The sequence below is a fragment of the Suncus etruscus genome, chromosome 12 (assembly GCF_024139225.1).
Source record: "Suncus etruscus isolate mSunEtr1 chromosome 12, mSunEtr1.pri.cur, whole genome shotgun sequence".
In the NCBI taxonomy this organism is placed as follows: Eukaryota; Metazoa; Chordata; class Mammalia; order Eulipotyphla; family Soricidae; genus Suncus; species Suncus etruscus.
In genome coordinates, this window is record NC_064859.1 from 32,850,656 (window position 1) to 32,870,225 (window position 19,570).

At 42.2% G+C, this 19,570-nt stretch overlaps 1 protein-coding gene across 1 annotated transcript in view; it reads right to left on the reverse strand.

Moving 5' to 3' along the window:
• Positions 1 to 1,690: 1,690 nt before the first annotated feature.
• Positions 1,691 to 19,570, reverse strand: part of B3GNT2 (UDP-GlcNAc:betaGal beta-1,3-N-acetylglucosaminyltransferase 2) — a 45,727-nt gene continuing 27,847 nt past the window's right edge. The window contains exon 2 of the mRNA XM_049784743.1: positions 1,691 to 3,122. Within this exon, the coding sequence (XP_049640700.1) occupies positions 1,920 to 3,113 (1,194 nt within the window). The 5' untranslated portion in view covers positions 3,114 to 3,122 and the 3' untranslated portion in view covers positions 1,691 to 1,919. The remainder of the gene's footprint in view (positions 3,123 to 19,570) is intronic.

Genomic DNA, 19,570 nt, shown 5'->3' on the forward strand with positions numbered 1-19,570 from the left:
CAATTCTGAGTGTGAGAACACTTAGGAATTTTAAATGCAAAGCTAGAGGTCCAATGAAAATGAGAAAATGCTATATAGTTCAGTACTACTGTCTAGGGGAAATGGTTAAGTACAGATAGAGTTAAGAGATTATTACAGGGCCATTGTTACAGGGAGAAGGGTAAGGAACTTGCTTTGCACTTGGTAGACCCAGGTTTAAATGGTAGACCCAGGTTTGATCCCTTGCACTCCACATGGTTCTGTGAGTACCACCAGGAGTGATCCCTAAGAGCAGAGCCAGTAGAAAGCCCTAAGCACTATGAGTATGTGGCCCCAAAACTATAAATAAATGAATTAAAAAGTATTTTTCAATCATATTTGGCCAGAGTGATTGTACAGCAAATAGAGTGCTTGCCTTGCACATGGTGACCTGGGTTCAATCCCTGGCAATGCATATAGTCCCCAATCTGCAGGAGTGAGAGCAGAGCCAGGAATCAGCCTGAATGCAACTAAATGTGACCCCCCCCCCCAAAAAAAAATTATTACACATGACAATTAAAAATACAATGACTTTATTTCTACCTTCTCACAGTTCTCAAGTATCATATCTGGTAAAAATCTTCACTTCTATAAACACAAAAATATTTTAAGAAATTCAAGAAAGCATTTTACTATATGTATGTATATATACATATATGTATATATATATGTATATATAAGCAGTTTGGCATAATTTTAAGCTAGTTTATATCCACCCTCTCCCACCCCCCCCCAAAAAACATTTTTTAAATTTCAAAATAACAATTAGCTTTAATGAACATATATTACACCTTAACACTTAAAATATCATGCTCTAGTTAAATATTTCCATCAACAACACTGTATACAAATAAAATATTACACAAAATATATTTAAGAAAATGTTTTGGTCTTTGATCTGAATAATAAATAAAAACAGGCACAAGGAGACAGGGAAGCAGTCACTATTCAGAATAACTATTTTCTATAAGCAACATGTGAAAACATGGCAAGAATAGAATTCTGGAGTTTTAAGCTGACAAACCACTCAGAAAAAGGTTTGCAACTTTAATCTTTTCACTAGAAAGTTCTAAAGTTACATTTGCTTTCCTCTCCTGGGTTACACTGGGTTACCATAAATATATATGGCTGCCAGGGTAAATTCAATCTTTCATTGGCCATATGGAATCATATTCAGTACTTTCAAATACTAAAAATACAGAAATATGACTCTATCCAGCAAACCAAATACAAGAAAAGTTAAACTTGCTCCTTATTATGACCGAAGACCACAAAATGTACCCAATGATTCTCATTTTAAAAATTTACTGATAAAATTAACACAAGAAAATACTGTTGGGGTGATAGGACATTTGAAAATAAGTCAATTTTTCTAGACAAAAAAAATCATCCTATGATCCTAAAAATAAATGTTACTTCTATTTCACACACACACACACACACACACACACACACACACACACACACACAACAACTTGTGCATAACAAAACTTTTTGTAGCCAATGGACTTAAAAACAACTGAACTGCAGATAATCCTGTTGTAATGAAAAAAATGTAATAAAACCATTATGAGAGCAAAACAAAAATAGTCTTTAAGTGGTTAAATTGCATAAACTGAAGGTTTCAGATAATTTGGGGAAAATCAACAAAAAAGTAATAACCACTATAGCCAGGAGGACCAGACCAGAACCAATCATCCAACCATAGTTTCCCTGCACACATCATGATCTGCTTTCCCTCTGTAGGAAGTACCACAATGAAGGACAGAGAGGCCCACAAACAGATACTATTTGAAAGGCAATTTTGATGGCTTACGTAGAAATGACCCCTCGTGTGTAGCAATACAACCGGGGCTCTACTGGTGATAAGCCTGTCTATGCAAAAGTGAGTTTGCAGCCGACTAGCATTTTAAATGAACATTTTGCAATCGAGACCAAATATCAATCATTTCTTGAGGTTTTCTACTATGGACTAACATCAGGTTGAGATAGGAACAAATGTTATTCTTGTTCTTCTCTTCTATGTCAAAGGTCTTAAAGCCGTCATGTTTCTCTGGAACGAGGCCAAGTTTCTGAAGGCACATTCCAGTATAAACGTCATCGATGGGGTAGAGAAGGACCCGGTCGGTGACATTGTAGAGCCTCAAGGCCAGGGACCCCGAGAGGAGGAACCCCCCTCCTCCCGCATAAGGCGGGTAGACGCCGGTGTAAACAACTTCGGGGATGTAGTACTTCAGTTTCTTATTCCGATGAGGTCCAGCATTGTGGATCACGTCACCTATAAACAAATCTTTGGCTTTCTTCTGGGATAAGCTATTCAAGTAATTCAGGATATGGTGGGTGTTCACAAAGACGTCGTCGTCGCCCTTGAAAATGAACTCTGCGTCAGGGCAGGAGGAGCTCATCCACCTGAGGAAGAGCACTTCCTTCAGAGACAGGTTGAAGAAAGTGTCTCTGTAGTTCCACAGGAGAATGTCCTGATGCTTCTCACTCTCGTATTTCAGCATGTAGGACAGGTCAGGGTGGTTGTCCTCGGGGGGTGTCTGGCCCAGCAAGAAGACCCGCACCACGGTGTGGTTTCCCCCATGGGTTTCTCGGCCCCAGGATTCCCGAATGGCCTGCCTTCGAGCAAAATGAGACGTGAGGGACTTAATGGCCAGCAACAGGAAGGGTTTCTTTGCACACTTATTTGGTTGGTCGATAAGCAGGGAGTAATTTCGACATCTCAGATACAGCAGGAAGTCTTTAAATCTGTCCGGCAAACTGTTGAAACCTGCAACGATGGATGTGACCTTCAAGTCAGGTTCACAGTAATTCAGGTGGCTGATATTAGACGACCCCAAGGCGTCCCCCGTCTGGTTGGCGAACATGTTCAAGATAGGATTGTACATCCTGTTGAGCTTTTCTTGTTCTCTATTCCAATAGGCGGCAGGAGGCTCAGATATCTTCCAGAACTTTTCCTTGGGTATTATGACTTCCCCCTTTGCATTTTTCTCTTGGTTGCTACTTTTGGAGACTTCCACAATCAAATAAATGAAGACATTTACCATCATCAGGATACCCAACAACTTTACTCTTCGACGTCCAACACTCATTTCTCATATCTAAAATAAAAGGGAGGAGACACTGTATTAATGACCAATTTGCATTTACGCACATGTATTCATTTAAGTCACTTGCCTGCTTCTTGATCTCTGTTAGCCCTGGAATCAGTTTATTTTATTTTTGGGTTTGGTAGCACATATAGTTTAGGGACCATGTGGTGCCAAAGACTGAACATGAGCCTCTTAATGCAGTGTGTACTCAAATGACCCTTTTAGTTCTCTCTCTGGCCCCAAACTCTGGCCTCGAGTTGATACTAGATTACTAGATTTGCACTATTACCAAGGCTCAATTCATGACCCTTTCATCTGAAATCTTTTTTTTTTTTTTGGTTTTTGGGCCACACCCAGCAACGTTCAGGGGTTACTCCTGGCTCTACGCTCAGAAATCCAGAAATCGCTCCGGGCAGCCTCAGGGGATTCGAACCACCATCCTTCTGCATGCAAGGCAAATGCCCTACCTCCATGCTATCTCTCTGGCCCCTCATCCGAATTCTTTTACATGTCTTGATGACACTATTGATACTGGGCCCTTATCTATAAAAAAAAGAGATAATGACCCACTCCAAAAGATGTTGGTAAGGCTGCATGTATGCATGCACGTATGTGTACATACACACACAACAGCCCTATAATAAACATTGCGTGACTGCTGAGTAGCTGTTTTGGACACTCCAGGCCAGATGTTTACTGAATTATCACACAGGTGTTGGACTTCCTCACTTACAAAGACACCCAAATCTGTGTACTGCAAACTTAATGGCTCACAACTCACAACAAATACAATAATATTGTGATTTAGCACACAGAGTATATAGCAACACAGAATTCACTAATTTCACATTTATTCCATTCATTGTTCAAAACACAATGGTCTCAACCCTGAATGGTTTTTTGACCCAACATTTTCAGATGAGGAAACCATGGGACTAGAGAGATCGTACACAAATAACATCCTTGTCATGCATGTATCTGGACTAGGTTCAATTCCCAATGCTACATACCTGTCAGGATCCCTTAGTATAGAGCCAGGAATAATCCCTGAGCATAAGCAGCCATGGCACAAAAAAAAAAAATACTCGAAACAATAAAGATGAGAAAACCAAAAGCAGAATCTCTTGCCCAGGGTTCAGGGATATAAGATAGAAGAGATATTACTCAAAGAGACAGAGTAAAGAGTTTCATACCACTTTTATCTTAGTAGGCTCACACTGATAATTATCATACTGTGATATATTCATAATGAAAAACTTACTATCAGCAACATTACATAGCAAATGAAAGGCAGATTTCCAAGTGCCATTTCTGTTAGGTTCAAAAGAGCAAAATGTATTAAAGTCCCAGAAAACAGAATTTGATGGGGATTGTAGATAAATCCTCACGTGTTGGGAGCACGGGTCTGGAAAGAAGATTGATGCAGGAAAGAATCCATATTACGCTAGGGAGATGAAACTAGTCCAGGAATCTTTCCACTATAAGCAGTAGAAATCTGCCTGAGCTGGTCTTTATTGGGAAGTATAGGGCCACCACACCATAAATGGAGAACAGATTGGGGAAGGGAGCCTATCTAGAAGTTCTTTCTGCCCAGGTAGTACACACATGCAAAGAAACCGTCCCTGACTAAGGTGAAAACTGGTTAATCCAACAGGGGATAGAACTTTTGACTATAGAGGTGCAGGGGAGGCCTTTTGGGGGGTATAGAACTTTAATATGTATATCTGGATGAAGCATTTCTTTTTGGGGGGGGCCACACCAGTGATGCTCAGAAATTACTCCTGGCTTGGGGACCATATGGGATGCCGGGGTATCGAACCACAGTCTGTCCTAGGCTAGCACGGGCAAGGCAGACACCTTATCTCTAGCGCCACCACTCCAGTCCCTGGATGAAGCATTTCATTAGTAAGTACACTTCTCAAAATTCAAGTTAGGGTCTGTGCAATTTATACTAAAAGGAAAAAGAGAAATCAAAATGACATTTCAGTGAAATATCAAAGGTCAAGAATAGACTGCAGGCTGTGAGGCTACAGAACAAAGAGCAAGGAACTGTTTGCTCCAGAGTGCAATGCTGTTTAAATGCATAACCTTCACCAGAATAACCATTAGGTAAGCTTCACATTTAAAAGCAGTCCAAGAAGTGGAATGGCTATTCGTATTTGTTTCTGAAGCAGTTAAGGAAATGGCTACCTCCAGTCAAAAATCTCAAATATTGACTCCCAGGCATGAAACTCAAAGGCTTTTTAGGTTTTTTTTCCTTAAATATTTTCCACTTGACGGGGCCGGAGAGATAGCATGGAGGTAATGCATTTGCCTTGCATGCAGAAGGTCAGTGGTTTGAATCCTGGCATCCCATATGGTCCCTCAAGCCTGCCAGGAGCGATTTCTGAGCATAGAGCCAGGAGTGACCCCTGAGCGCTGCCGGGTGTGACCCGAAAACAAAACAAAAAAATTTCTACTTGAGGGGCCAGAAAGATAGCACAGCAAAGGGGCATTTGCCTTGTATGTAGCCAACCCAGGACAGATGGTGGTTCTAATTCCAGCATCCAATATTGTCCCCAAAGCCTACAAGGAGTGATTTCTGAGTGCAAAGCCAGGAGTAATCCCTGAGTGCCTTGGGTGTGACCCCCAAAAAACCTAAATAAATAAATAGATAAATAAATGAAATTTCCATTTGAGGACCAGCACAGTGGTAGAGTATTGGCCTTGCATGCAGCCGACCCAGAATGGACCTGGGCTCAAATCCCAGCATCCCATATGGTCCTTGAGCCTGCCAGTATAATTTCTGAGCACAGAGCCAGGAGTAAACCCCTGAACATCACTGGGTGTAGCCCAAAACCCACCCACCCCCCCCAAAATCCACTTGTGAGCCAGAGTGAGAGTCCAGAAGGTATGACGTTTGCCTTGCACCCGGCTGATCAGGGTTAAATCCCTAGTATTCTATATAGTCCCCTATGCCTGCCATGAATGATTCCTGAGAGCAGAGCAGAAAAGAACCCCTGAGCATTACTGGGTGTGGTACCCACCCCCAAAAATAAATCCCACTTGTGATTCCTTTCTGTTCAAATAATGTTATGTAACCCAGGTATATAATAAGTGGCATACCCAACATTTGTTGACAATAAATCTTTTTTTTGTTTGTTTTTCAGGCCATACCTGGTGGTGCCAGGAGTTACTCCTGGCTCTGTGCTCAGAAATCGCTCCTGGCAGACTTGACAGACCATATGAGATGCCAGGGATCAAGCCCAGTTCTGTCCCGGATTGGCACATGCGAGGCAAACACCCTAACCCTGTGCTATTGTTCTGGCCCCTATTGATAAGAAATCTTTTTTTTTTTTTTTTTTTTTTTTGGTTTTTGGGCCACACCCGGCAGTGCTCAGGGGTTACTCCTGGCTGTCTGCTCAGAAATAGCTCCTGGCAGGCAAGGGGGACCATATGGGACACCGGGATTTGAACCAACCACCTTTGGTCCTGAATCGGCTGCTTGCAAGGCAAACGCTGCTGTGCTATCTCTCCAGGCCCTGATAAGAAATCTTAAGATAAAAATTTTTTTAGTTTGTGTTTGGGTCACTCCTAGTGGTACAGGGCATCTGACCATGTGTTATTGGGGATGAGAAAGAAAAAAAAGAGAATGGGCATGTTCAAGGCAAGCATCTTATCCTGTACTGTATTTCCGGTTCTAAGAAATACATTTTACATAAATCTCCACATTAAATTACACTTCATCTGGGGTCTTGACCCCAATTTAAGAAGTCAGGCTTTACCTAACTTGATATAGTGAGTCTATGAAAAGGTTTAGTTATCTTTATTTCTATCTTATACCTAAGGGAAGAAAGAAGTTACGGAGCTGGAATCCCAGCCAAGGAAGTGGGATTTCCCAGGCCACCATGTCAAGTTGTCACTGTTATGCCATGGAATTTGGAACAAAAATATGTGACTACTTTACTGAAAGGAATTTTTAGTTCAACAAATTCTAAGTCTCAGAGTTGAAGGTATTTGCTGTGCTGAGAATGCATTGACATTGCTGCATAATGACTATCCAGAATGTATGAGTAGAAAAAAAAAACTTTAAATCTGTGTTGTTCTTTTTTTAGGAGGAGGGGGGTTCAACCCTTACAGTGCTCAGGAGTTACTTCTGGCTCTACATTCAGAAATCATTCCTGGCAGGCTAGGGAGACCATACGAGATACCAGGATTCAAACCACTGTCCTGCATGCAAGGCAAATACCCTATTGCTATGCTATCTCTCCAGTTCTGTGTTGTTGTTCTTAATCTTGTTACGTGTTTGTAATTTAAACCAAAATTTAAACAATTTCAGTCATAGACCTGTAAGTCAAAGTTGTCTTTCAACTTTTCAAAACTTCCTCCATAGGAGTTAATATCAAATTAAAAAATAAAATATGACACACATCAACAAATAGACACTTGTTATTCCATAGCTACAATTGAAAAGGGTCCCAAACCACAAAAAACCTAAGCAATGGTAACATCTGCACACTCCGGGGCTGCCTCATCTGCACATCCAGAAGGATCTTTGTTTGACAAGTTGAACCTTGCAGCTATGGGCCTAACATACAATGGCATCTGGTTCTGTTCAAGAATAGATCATCTTTTGGAAAATAAGTCAATTTTGTTTTTGTTTTGGCTTCTGAAATTGGGACAAAATACTTTTCAAAAACAAATGATTTGAAGCCAGACAGATAGCCCAATAGACTGAAAGGAAGTGTTGCAGGCAAGAGACCTGGGGTTAGATCCCGGCACTACATGATTCCCCTGAGCACTGCCAGGAACTCTCCCTTAGTAAAGAGCTGGAAGTAGTCTCTGAATACCACGACGTAGCCCAAAGCCCTCCCATCCCCCTAAAAAACAAACAAACAAAAAAAAAAAGACTGAAAAAAAATTGCTCTGAATTGATATTGCTAAAGTGGTACCTGACCAAGCATCACTGATTTCTTTCTTTTTTTTTTTTTTTTTTTTTCCTTTTTTGTTTTTTCGGCCATACCCAGTGATGCTCAAGGGCTACTCCTGGCTATGCGCTCAGAAATCGCTCCTGGCTTGGGGGACCATATGGGATGCTGGAGGATCAAACTGAAGTCAGTCTTAGGCTAGCATGGGCAAGGCAGATGCCTTACCGTTAGCACCACCGCTCCAGCCCCGCATCACTGATTTCTAGGTTACAGGCCTCTGTATAAATAAAAGAAAGGGACTGGGTGAGTGGAGAGAAACTATAGTGAAGACAAGAATCTGGAAAGGAATTTGGGAAAAACAGTAATGCTGTGACCAATTCATTTGTGGCAACTTCTTGGCTGCCCTCTATTTTTTGTGTTGGGAGAGAGGCACAATGGTGCTTGGAGACAACCAGCCACATTGCAACCCTGAAATTTTCAACTCAGAAAGGAAAGATTATCAGTGGGCTTATTCCTGAAGCTTCTAGCTTCTAAAAAATTAGCTTAAAGAAGAAAATACAGAAGCATGATACTTGCAGGTCATGGACCTAATATGATTTCTGAGGAAAAGATTCAGAATGAATGACATGAGTATGAAAAGATTTGGGGAAAATGTGCAAGTTATGTATCTAGGTTTGGAATGAATCTAGATGTTTGAAGTCACAGTGAGATATCACTGAAAGCACAACTCTGGGGAATGTATTAGGTATACTGTTCTTGCCCAAGGTTTTCAGCTTTTTCTGCTATAATCCAGGATTATATATATATAAAATCCAGGATCAATCCTCAATCATGTCCCAATCTCCAACATCTGGCCAGCATGATTCTATGGTGTATAGCACAGGTCTTTTTTTTTTTTATCTATCTCTCACAGGTCTCTCTCTCTCTCTCTCTCTCTCTCTCTCTCTCTCTCTCTCTCTCTCTCTCTCTCTCTCTCTCCTCTCTCTCCCCCCCCCTCCCTCCCCCACCCCCAGGCTCTCCAACATCTGGCCAGCATGATTCTATGGTGTATAGCACAGGTCTTTTTTACCTCTCTCCCCTCTCCCTTCTCTCTCCCTTCTCTCTCCCTTCTCTCTCCCTTCTCTCTCTCTCTCTCTCTCTCTCTCTCTCTCTCTCTCTCTCTCTCTCTCTCTCCCTTCTCTCTCTCTCTCTCTCTCTCTCTCTCTCTCTCTCTCTCTCTCTCTCTCTCTCTCTCTCTCTCTCTCTCTCTCTCTCCTCCCTCCCCCCCCCCTCATTTTTTGTGCCACACCCAGAGGTGCTCAGGGTTACTCCTGGTGGCCGATTGCAATGCAAACGCCCTACACCCGTGTGCTATCTCTCTGGCCCCAGATCTCATTTACTTAGAAGACACAGGGTGAAAACTGGTCCAGGTCAGGAGTTAATGTTTGGCATAGGAAAGAGCCATGGCAGAGGGTCACAGAACTTTGGGTTGTGACCAAGATTTTTCAAAGGAAGAAAAATACTGGTGCTATTCTAAGAATGGTCAACCATCCTTCTATGCTCAGGGATCACTCCTAGCAAGCTTAGTGGGCAATCTGAGGCATACAGGATCGAACCCGGTTTGGCTTTGTATAAGGCAAACACCATACTTATCAATTGTTCTATCACTCCAACCTCACTTCTCTAAGAGTTTAAACTCCCCAACACAGCTTGGTTAATTCTTACCACTTTTTGGAAGGTATGTCTTCCAAACCAACCTGAGGAAGAGGAAGGGTGGGAAAACCAAGAGTCTCTAGTACACATTTTTCAACAAGTTTAAATGTTAACTTGTGAACTGGGCACAGCTCAGCATGGGAAATTTTGGTTACAACAAATAAAAGTTCATGGAAAGGAGGATAAAGCAATGACCCCCATAAAAATATCTGTGGGAAAAAGTTCTCTGAATATCTGACTAAATATTCCCATTGCAAACATAAAATTCTATTCTAAGCAGGAAGTTACATTGCTTAAAAAGAATTTGACTAAGGAAGCTTATCCCCAAGCTGGGGAAGATGTCATATAATCTTCACTGTGAAACCCAGAATTTTTACTGTTGAGTAAGGGAAGAAGAAAATTCCACATTGTAACTTTTCACCTTACGTCTGAGGGTCAAGTCTTCAAACAGGAATGAAGGGGTCTTGAAACTTCTGATTTTACTTAACAAAAGAAACAACTTTCTTCCTTATTTTGCAAGTAAAATGTTTAGAAAGACAGTAGACACAAACTAGATCCGACTTGGATGAAATTACAGTCATATAGAGAGATCTGATCAAACCATGTGAATAGTATTGCAAGTGGTCAACCAGGTTGATCCCTGGTATCCCGTGGTGCCCTGAACTCTGCCAAGAGTAAGTGGCAGAGTGCAGAGCCAGGAGTAAGCCCGAAAACCAACCAAAAAAAAAAAATCCCCCCAAATAAAAATGATTTAATCACAGCCATAGATTATGGTTTTTGGGTCACACCTGGCAGCACTCAGGGGTTACTCCTGGCTCTATGCTCAGAAATCGATCCTGGCAGGCTCAGGGGACCATAAGGGATGTCGGGATTCAAACCACTGTCCTTCTGCATGCAAGGCAAATGCCCTTACCTCTATGCTATCTCTCAGGCCCCTAGATTAAAGATTCTTGGGGCTGGAGTGATAGCATAAAGGTAGGGCATTTGCCTTGCATACGGCCGACACAGGACTGGCCTGGGTTTGTCCCCAGCATCCCAAATAGTTCCCTGAGCCTGCCAAGAAAGATTTCTGAGCGCAGAACCAGGAGTAACACGTAACCCCTGAGTGCTGCCTGATGTGGCCCAAAAACAAAACAAAAAAAAAAAATTTGTTTAACATTCCTTGATGTTACTACACTATTAGGCTGCCTGAGATAGCATTGGGAAGTGGATTACCCCAAAGTCCTGATTCATGGGTTTTTTTTGCATGCCACAACATTGGTCTGCACCATGGCCTTATATCCCCTGCCTTTCCAACACTCTGTCACTGTACAGGACCCTAGAGGTCACAACATTCATCCTGAGATCTTATGCTCATCATTCCCCAGGTTGGTTACTGCCTGTCTAAAGAATGAACTAAAATAAAGAATAAAAAACAAATTCAACTGCTTTAGCACTTAGATGCTACTGATTATATGACTGTAACCACAATCCCATTACAAAGTGCAAAGAAAGGTGGTTTGATTTGCAGAGAACTGATTAGTGGTTTGGTTTCATTGGTGGCCACATGGACAGTGCTCAGGGGTTATTCCTGGCTCACTGCTCATAAGTGTCCTCTGGCAAGTCTAGGAGACCAGCTAGGGTGTCAGGGATAGAAATGGGACTGAGTATGTATGAGTCAAGTGTCCCGTACCATCTCTCCAGTCCATAGTGGTTTGATTGGCCCCACAGTTACACAGCTGGTCAATAGCAGAGAAAAGTTTGAGGGGACCCACAAAGCTTGACAATTCATCTCAGAGTCTTGAACCCTAAATTAGAGCCCTACTATGCTGTCTGAGCCCATCTATACTCTTCCCTCCCCCTCCATCACCATGCCAAAGTTCAGACCTTTTTATGACCTGCCACCTGACAAACGGCAAATCACCTGATCTAGCCAGGTGGAGGACAGGAAATCCAAGACGAGTGTTCAACCCTGAGGTGACCTCAGGTATCTGGGAGCAGCAGCCTCTGTGTCCAGGAGGATCCTCCCCTTCCTCCACTCTCGTGGGTGTACCAGACATGCAAGGCCTCAGGGACATGCAAGACACAGGGCCGGGGCCAGATTTGGGAAATGAAAAGATGCTTCCTCCTCCCTGAGGACCTGCTGCCTCATCTGGGAAAGTGAGTGGCTTTCCTCAGTCTCCACTATCCAGGCTGCTTCCACCTGCTGCGTATCAGAGAAAGGGCCAGTTTGCAGGTAAGTGCTTGTGGGAGAAAGAGCAACACTAATGGCAGTGCGGGTAATAAGGGCATTAGCAAGTCAGCTCATTAGTAGAACAAGGGCTGGGAAATTCCTAGAGGCTTGCTCTTAGTGGAAACAAACCTAGCCTGGGTTCATGCCATGGCTGGAGCAGGAGAGTCCTAAGGCTCTCTTCTCTTGAGGCTGGTGCAAAGTGAGAACCAGTGCCCTAATCTACTTTCTAGTCTGCAAAATCACTAAACAGCTACCAACTAATAGCAAAATCCATGGCTCACAGTCATTGGCAGAATCGTTCATGCTCAACAGAAAAAAAAAGTGCATAGTATAATTCATTTACACTGTCCCATCAACAAAAGGAAACATCCAAGTGTCGGGCAGCACATGTTCTGCTTTCCACTGTTTTGACTATGATCCTCCCAAATCCTTATTTTCTCAAGTGGCATCTGTCACTGAAAATAAATCAATAAGCTTATTCTTCTGATAAACACAAATGTAATTTCAGGGCCAGAGCAGTAAGGCGTCTGCCTTGCCAGCGCTAGCCTAAGACAGACCATGGTTCGATCCTCCAGTGTCCTATATGACCCCCTAAGCCAGGAGCGATTTCTGAGCACATAGCCAGGAGTAATCTCTGAGCGTCAACAGGTGTGGCCCAAAAAACAAACAAAAAAAATATGTGTATTTCAGAAAAGGGTGAAGATAAGAGCTTAGCCTACAGTGAAAGAAAGTGACCCTCTCCCTAGATCTAAAGTCTAGTTATGTAAAGTGACCTGCCCAGTTTGGTCAGACCACCATGCATACTACTGCTCCTTCACTGAGTACCATCATCCAGAAAAGCCCCCTTCAATCAGAGCACCCAGAGTTTCTGGCCAAGCTCCTCTTTTCTTGTGCACATGCCAGTATACATGTCACTGTTCCAAGCCAGGGAACATGGTGATATGGGGCACTTTCCTTTTCACCTCCTCCTGCATCAACATTGCTTCCATCCTCTGAATAGAACCATCAAGCACACATACTTGGGCCAGAAAAATCCCAGCCTTGCCCCTCTGACTTCACAGTGGGGTTCTCTGCTGAACCTTCCTAGAGATACAGCTTCTTCCATGTGAGTACTCCTGCAGGGAACCTGTGTCCAGGGGAAGGGGCATCATCATGACAGCTCACATCAACACACTGTCCACCTAGCAGGATCCCTGACTTTGCAGTCATTCCCTCAGCCCAGGGCTCCTGCAAATGACTGGCACTTGTTGAATGAATAGACACTGGCCCTCAAGACTGCTGAATGCAGTGAAGAGTAAAGTATGAATTGCATCACTCAGATGCACCTGAGATACGAAAAGTTCAGTTGTGATCCCAGCTGCCTTGTAAGCACAAGGTCACAAGTTCAATCCCATATCACTGATGTGCCATAGTGAGAGCCTACGTGTTCTGCTATTTGGAATCCCTGGTGCCGCAACCAAATATGATACCTGAGTACTGTAAACAACCATGTATAAGCACCACAATCAAGTACATAAACCCTGGCAAGCAACACAACTAAAAATGTGAGCAACACAGTTGAAAAATGAGCAAGCACTGGGGTCTGAAGAGATAGTACAGTAGATATTTGCCTTGCATATAGTTGGCCCACATATGGCGCTCATATACTGCCAGGAATAAGCCCTGAGCTCAGCTGGGTGTTCAACTCCCTCACCCCCCCCCAAAAAAAAAGATCACAGATCAGAGGAACAACAGAAGTAAAACACACATACACACAAAAATATTTTTATACACATACAAAATATTTTATCCAAAGTGATGACATTGCAAAATCACTTCTTTTTTTGAGAGGGGGTAGGGCCGAGGAGGGAGCCGCAGCTGCAGTGGTGCAGTGTCGGGAAGGAGGGGGGAGGGCGAATGGAGGGGATGAGAGGGAGGGAGGGAGGGAGGGAGGGAGGGAGAGAGAGAGGGAGGGAGAGAGAGAGAGAGAGGGAGGGAGAGAGAGAGAGAGAGAGAGAGAGAGAGAGAGAGAGAGAGAGAGAGAGAGAGAGAGAAACGGAAGGTGCAAGAAAGGAGAAAGAAAAAAGGAGAGGGGGAAAAGAGAGTGGAGCCGGGGAGAGAAAGAAAGGAGAGAAGCAAAATCACTTCTATGTGTGCTGGTAAACATAGAAATCTGGGGCCGTCGAGGTGGCACTAGAGGTAAGGTGTCTGCCTTGCAAGCACTAGCCAAGGAAAGATTGAGACCGCGGTTCAATCCCCCGGCATCCCATATGACCCCCCCCCAAGCCAGGGGCAATTTCTGAGCGCTTACCCAGGAGTAACCCCTGAGCATCAAATGGGTGTGGCCCCAAAAACCCAAAAAACAAAAAACATAGAAATCTGTCTTACTTTTTGTTTTGGAACCATACATGGCAATATTTGGGGGACTATATGGTGCTGATGATAAAATCCATGTTTTCAGGCAGAAGGCATCTTCCCAGTCCGAACCCCTCCTTCATGGAAGCCCGCAACCACGTAATACAGTGTGTGCCTGCCTAAAGGAAGGAGGCACCTAGCAGACTTAAAACTTGGGGGTGTATACTTACCCAAGCTAAGAGGTTATTTCAAACTCTTGTTTCTGTGGGCCAGAGGTCAAAACCTGAAAGCCTTTCACATGCAAAGTAACTGTTATACCAACAAGCTACATCCCGAGCCCCAAAAATTCACTTTAGAAAATAAATGCTGTTATTGCAGACAATTGCTTCCCAAGGAGCTTGGAGTCACTTGGCCATCCCTACAAGATTCTCTGATTCATTCTGTGCACTGGGCCGTGTTACATGGTCTGGATTTTTGCCTGGTCCATCCAGGAAACAGAAACCATGAGGTAAAACAAGCAGAAGTTGAAAATGATAACTGAATGATCACTAAGGTGAAACAGAACTCCAAAGACACATAAACTGAGGTTCAGAAATTTAAGAGGGTCTGGAGGACAGAAAAGTTTCTAGATGTCTAGAACAAAGCTAGTCAAGTGACCAGGAAAACAGAAAACACCCCTCTGGGGTGAGTCAAGCAAACCTGGGGGAGGGAGCAGAAGGCAAAGTCTGGAAAATTTGTACTATACAGGCTCTGCCCTATCTGAAGAGCCAAAGGAGCAGACCTTGGGGATGCAAGAGAGCCAAGAATGCTGGGAGGGGAAGGCCAGGGAAGAAGCCAAGAGTAGCTGCACCCTCCTCCAGGGACTCAATGGACCAGGAACCAGCTGGGTCTCTCAGACCCATCTATGAGCTGAGCATGCAGAGGCAGGGACTGGTGTAGTACAGGGCTACTTACTGCCCAAAAAGGTAACTGGTTGGTGAGCTCACTAGATCCCCAGAACATGGATCATCCCTCACAGTGTGCAAATACAAACTAACTTGAGAGTACAGTAAAGTAGTGGCATGGCCTGGATACAGGCTCCTGGTTCCATCACAGATGCTAGAACTAGGGAAGCAAGTGTCAGTCAAATGCTGGTGAAAGCTCTGTCCTGCAGGCAGCTGGGAGAACAGTAGACTCCAGAAAATTGAAGGGCCATGAAAAATACTAAATCTGACACCATTTTCATAGAACTCTGAATTTGGAATTTAGAAACAATAGTCCTCTAGATGAACAATTCAAACATTTTCACCTTTCCTTCTTTGTGTTGCAGCAATGACCAAATATCAATATTTTAAGTTGGTTGTGAAGTTTATGTACATTCCCAACCCAGACACCAGTACATTAGTACCATGCTTGGAGCATGAGTGTAATGCTTGGCATGGACTCATGACCTCGGGGACTTGCAGGCACTGTTAGTCACTGAGCTATAGCACAGACCCCACATTTTTCTTTTTTCTTTTTCCTTTTAGGTCAGACCCAGCTGTGCTCAGGACTTAGTCATGGCTCTGTCCTCAAGGATCACTCTTGGTGGATCCCACAAATATTTAGAGTCTGGAGTTATTGAAAAAAGTTTGATTATGATTTCTATATGAATTGAGAGATTAGCAATAAATGGTGCATTGATCAACAGCAGGCAACAGATGAGATCTAAGTGGAGCCTGATTTCAGGGAGGTTCTGAAACATGGAGAAAGTGAAGCTGGTGAATAATAGAATGGGAAAACTGATTACAGACAGGCTAGCAAATTTATAAACAGATGAGTTGTATTATTTGTTTTTAAAAAAAACCTTATTTTTGGATCTTCCACCTGCCCCACTGTCCCCAGTCGTGTGCCACTTCTCCTTGGCTACTCCACACAGGGAGGAAGCTCCCTCTCTACACTGCTGCATGCCTCTTGAATTCAAAACTGTAGGCTTACTAGTGTCCATACAACAACTTTGCCCCTTCTACTCCACTAAGTCCAAGTGTTTCTGGTTTTGATATCTTGTCTTAAATACCTCCGCAATTGCCCTGTATGCAAATGGGAATTATTCTCCTGGCTGAACACTGAAATAGCATGTGAAGGCGCTGATGTTAGATGAACAGATTATAGAGAAAAGTAACACTGTGCTGAAATGTAAAGAAATATAAGAAACAAATATAAAGAAACAATTGGGGGGGGCCCGGGCAGTGGCGCTAGGGATAAGGTGCCTGCTTTGCCTGTGCTAGCCTAGGATGGACCGCGGTTCGATCCCCCGGCGTCCCATATGGTCCCCCAAGCCAGGAGCGACTTCTGAGCGCATAGCCAGGAGTAACCCCTGAGCGTCACCGGGTGTGGCCCAAAAACCCAAAAAAAAAAAAAAAAAAAGAAACAATTGGGAATCTAAATCTCAAATCAAATGTGAGTGCCCAAATCAAATCAAATGAGTGCCCTCATATCTTTAAGAACAGTGAAGAGGGGCCAGAGAAATCGCACAGCAGTAAGGCCTTTGTCCTACAATGCAGCCCGGCCCAGGATGTACCTGGGTTCAATTCCTGACATCCCATATGGTCCCCTATGCCTACCAGGAGCAATTTCTGAGCACAAAGCCAGAAGTAATCCCTGAGCACCACTGAGTATGCCCCAAACCCCTCCAAAAGACTCTTGCACAAACAGCTATATTATAAACACACATAAATAAATATGGCAACACAGCTTTATATATCATTAATCTCTCAATGTCAATGTATGAAACTCACCTATAAAAAAAGGCAAAGTGTAGATCGATGGATCAAAGAAGAAAATCCATCAATCTGCTTCCTAAAAGAAAAACACCTAAAGGATAAATACAGATTCAGAGTGAAAAGATGGATAAACAATCACATAAGTCAATAGAAGGGGGGAAAAAAAAGTCTAGAATGACCAGACTTGTATGAAACCAAATATAATTCAATATAAGGAAGGTAATCAAAGACAGTGATGAACACTACCTATTGGTTACAGGATCAAGAAATACTATTATCACTTCATGGTGGATCTTAGAGGAAAAAACTTTGTCTTTGGCCAACCAGAATGCTATTTGTTGTGGATTTATTATAATGTTTCCTTTGACATGTTGAAGTAAGTTCCTTCTATTCACAAATTTTTAAGAGTTAATTTTTAAATAAAAATGGGTTTTGAATCTTGAAAGAAAGGAAGGAAGGAAGGAAGGAAGGAAGGAAGGAAGGAAGGAAGGAAGGAAGGAAGGAAGGAAGGAAGGAAGGAAGGAAGGAAGGAAGGAAGGAAGGAAGGAAGGAAGAGAAAGAAAGAAAAAGAAAGAAAGAAAGAAAGAAAGAAAGAAAGAAAGAAAGAAAGAAAGAAAGAAAGAAAGAAAGAAAGAAAGAAAGAAAGAAAGAAAGAAAGAAAGAAAGAAAGAAAGAAAGAAAGAAAGAAAGAAAGAAAGAAAGAAAGAAAGAAAGAAAGAAAGAAAGAAAGAAAGAAAGAAAGAAAAGACTATTATCAACATTTATGCACCAGGAGCCAGCGCAATAGTGCAGCAGTAGGGCATTTGCCTTGTACGTGGCTGACCCAGGACAGACCTGAGTTCTATCCCCGGTGTCCCATATGGTCCCCCAATTCAAGAGCGATTTCTGAGCCTATAGCCAGGAGTAACCCCTGAGCATCACCGGGTGTGACCCCAAAAACAAAAACAAAAACAAAAAAACATGTATGCACCAAATGAAGGCCCAGTAAAGTTCATAAAACTTCTGCTAACAAACTTATAGATACACATTTATAAAAAACATAGTACTGGGAGACTTCAACACACTACTTTCACCACTAGGCAGATTAATAAGGCAGAATATAAGTAAAGAGACAAGAGCCTTAAATGCAAAGTTAAAAGAATTGGGACTGTTAGCTCTTCACTCCTCAAAATAAGAATACCTATTCTTCTCTAGTGCCATGAAATGTTCTCCAAAAGAGATCATGTATTAGGGCATAACTCAAATTGTAAATTTAAAAATATAGAAATTGTACAAAGTAACTTCTCATAATCCTGTGAAAGTGAAATTAACCCAGAAAGAAGATGATAAAACTTCCAACATGTGGAAGTTGAACAAAACACTGCTGAACAACAATTGGATCAAAGATTAAATCAAGGAATAAAAAGATTTCTTGAGACAAATACAATTAACAGCAAAAGCTGTAGTATGGGGGAAATTCACATTAAGAAAAAGCTCAAATCAACAACCTAAACACATATCTCAAAAATATGGAGTAGGGGCCAGAGAGATAGCATGGAGGTAAGGTGTTTGCCTTGCATGCAGAAGGACGGTGGTTCAAATCCTGGCATCCCTTATGGTTCCAGCCTACCAGGAGCGATTTCTGAGCATAGAGCCAGGAGTAGCCCCTGAGCGCTACCAGATATGACCCCAAAACAAAAAACAAAAACAACAGAAAATATGGAATAAGAACAGCAAACAAACCCAAAAGGTTGAAGGAGGGAAATAGTAAAAACAAGAGCAACAATCAACAATAAAGAAACCAAGAAAGTAATTCAAAGAATTAATAAAATCAGAAATTGGTTCTTCTAAAAAGTAAAACAAGGTAGATAAATTTTTAGCTAGATTCATAAAAGAGAAATTGTTCAAATAAACTGGATTAGAGATTAAAAGGGAAAAATTATACCAGGTTCTTCAATAATTCAAAACATAATGAGAGGTTACTATGAACAACTTTATGACCTTAAGTTGGAAAACAGAGAAGAAATGGAAAAATTCTTCGAGTCATTTATCTCTCAAGGCTGAAGAGATTCCTACTCCTCCGGAAGTAGAAAGCCTAAAACAGGCCAATCACAAGTAAGGATATCCAAGCAATCATTACTGATTCAGCTGGGTTCACTATCAAACCTTCAGAGATTTTATTCATTAATCTCTTCAAAAAAATGAAGAGAGGAGTTTTTTCTAATACCATCTATGGTGTCATCTATGAAGTCAACATCATACTGCTACCTAAAGCAGAAAGACATTTCCAGAAAAGGAAATTTCAGACCAACTCTCTGATAAGCACTGATACCAAAATCCTTAACAATATCTTAGCTATCCAAAGCCAACAACATATCAAAAAACCCAAATGAGATTCATCCAGGGATGCAAAGATGGTTCAACATATGAAAATAAATTATATAACAGACCATTAATAAAAATATAAGAATCTTAATATATATCAGTTGATGAAAAGAAAGCTTTTGTTAACATCTAACACCTCAATTTTTTGAGGGTGATGAAAACCCTCAATAAAATAGGGGTGGAGAGAACTTTCCTCAAGATAGTAAG